This window comes from Eimeria mitis, genomic scaffold, assembly GCF_000499745.2.
Source record: "Eimeria mitis Houghton genomic scaffold, Emh_scaff454, whole genome shotgun sequence".
Taxonomy (NCBI): domain Eukaryota; phylum Apicomplexa; class Conoidasida; order Eucoccidiorida; family Eimeriidae; genus Eimeria; species Eimeria mitis.
In genome coordinates, this window is record NW_013572854.1 from 1 (window position 1) to 2,139 (window position 2,139).

At 55.4% G+C, this 2,139-nt stretch overlaps 1 protein-coding gene across 1 annotated transcript in view; it reads right to left on the reverse strand.

Annotated features, from left to right (window-relative positions):
- Window positions 1–119: 119 nt before the first annotated feature.
- EMH_0012900 (protein phosphatase 2C, putative) overlaps window positions 120–2,139 on the reverse strand; it is a gene marked incomplete at both ends in the record, with an annotated part of 8,683 nt that continues 6,663 nt past the window's right edge. The window contains 3 exon segments of the mRNA XM_013499667.1: window positions 120–191; window positions 290–743; window positions 747–1,162. Coding sequence (XP_013355121.1) covers window positions 120–191; window positions 290–743; window positions 747–1,162 — 942 coding nt within the window.

Here is a 2,139-nt window from a genome sequence, read left to right on the forward strand (position 1 = left end):
CAGCTGCAGCAGGAGAAGCAGCAGCAGCAGCAGTATATCTTTCTGGTGCTGCTGCTGGCGAGTTGGCGTAGGGTGGAGACACAAACCGTCTGCTGCTAGCAGGGCTTCGTTGCTGCCTATCAAGCTGCCATTGCTGCTGCTGCTGCTGCTGCTGCTGCTGCTGCAGCGGCAGCAGCAGCGGCTGCTGCTTGCTGCTTCGTGCTGCAGCACGAGGCTGCGGCAGCGGGTCGTTGATGGGGAGGGGGGGAACAGCAGAGCAGTACAGCCTCAGGTCTGTGTGGGGCCCCACGGGACCCTGCTGCTGCTGCTGCTGCTGCTGCTGCAGCAGGTGCTGCTGCGGGGGAGGACAGGTGCAGCAGCAGGGTGGTTCTGCTGCTCCTCTGTGTTGTGCTGCTGCTGTCTGCTGCAGCTGCTGAGACAGCTGCTGCAGCGAAGCAACGAGACTATGCAGCAGCTCTCTATCTGCTGCTAGGCCGCAGTTTCCTGCTGCTGCTGCTGCTGCTGCTGCTCCTGCTGCAGCCTCTGCTGCTGCTGCTGCTGCTGACGGATCTGCTGCTGCTGGTGCTTCCCCTAGACGGGGTAGCTGCCTCAATGGAGATCCGCTGCTGCAGCGGAAAGGACTCTGCTGCTGCTGCTGCTGCTGCTGCTGCTGCTGCTGCTGATGCCGGGCTAAGGGGGAACGTGCTGCTGCACAAGCAGAGTGGTGCTGATGCCTCGCTGCTGCTGCTGCTGCTGCTGCTGCTGCNGCTGCTGCTGCTGCTGCTGCTGCTGCTGCATCAGCGTTGCCTTCACCAGCATACTGCGGCTCCTCCCCATAGAACGATGTGCTGGGGGTTGGTGCTGCTGCTGCTGCTCCTGCTGCTGCTGCTGCTGCTGCTGCTGCTGCTGGATCTGGTGTCGGTGAGAGAAGTACGTGCTGCTGCTGCTGCAGCAGCAGCGGCTGAGAGCAGCAGCTTTTGCTGCTGTGGCTAAACAAACGGCGGATGCCCCTCTCTCTTCTTGCTGCAGGATGGTGGTATCTGACTACGTGCACGGGAGCTGCTGCTGCTGCTGCTGCTGCTGCTGCTGCTGCTGCTGATGGGCTTGAGGCAGAGGGACAGCCGGCGGAGTGACACGGCAGCATTGCAGCAGAAACGAAAAACCGAAGGCGATCACTCAAACCCTAAACCCTAAACCCTAAACCCTAAACCCTAAACCCTAAACCCTAAACCCTTAAACGTAAACCCTTCTCACCCCCAACATAACGAACAGATAAAACCCCACGGACTGCCAAAACAGCAGAAAGTCAGCGCTTTGCTCAAGCCCTAGGGTTTAGGGTTTAGGGTTTAGGGTTTAGGGTTTAGCTGGAGCCCATCGCTCGCGGGATCTGAAATATGAGGGTTTAGGGTTTAGGGTTTAGGGTTTAGGGTTTAGGGTTTGTGTCCTTCGGGTTCTAGCGAAACAAATTACACAAAAATTATCCAAATAAATATATTCCTAAACCCTAAACCCTAAACCCTAAACCCTAAACCCTAAACCCTTACAGGCCCGCCCACCACGAGTCCCAGCCCCCTACCCCCTACGATCACTCAAACCCTAAACCCTAAACCCTAAACCCTAAACCCTAGAAGGTAAACCCTAAACCCTTTTATTTATAAACTCTTATATCTACTCTTGAACACTAAACCCTCACCGAAACACTAACCCTAAACCCTAAACTCTAAACCCTAAACCCTAAACCCTAAACCCTCGCCGTGAGCGTAGGGTCACCTCCACCGTAGGGTTTAGCTGTTGCTGCCGCAGCAGCCTGAAACCCTAAACCCTAAACCCTAAACCCTAAATTCTAAACCCTCATACACCTCATTCCGCTTTAATCCTAAGCCCAAACCTCTAGGATACCCCTAAAAACCCTAAACCCTAAACCCTAAACCCTAAACCCTAAACCCTAAACCCTAAAGATCGACGCTAAACCCGCCTCACTTCAACAGCACAAGTGTTTCGGGAGAAGTAACAAAACAAAACAAAGATACATTTGTTGCTGCTGCAGCATTTGCTGCTGCAGCAGCTGCAGCAGCAGCACCTGCTGCTGCAGCAGTTGCTGCTGTGCCTTAATCCCCTTCTGCTGCAGCAGCAGCAGCAGCAGCAGCAGCAGCAGCAGCA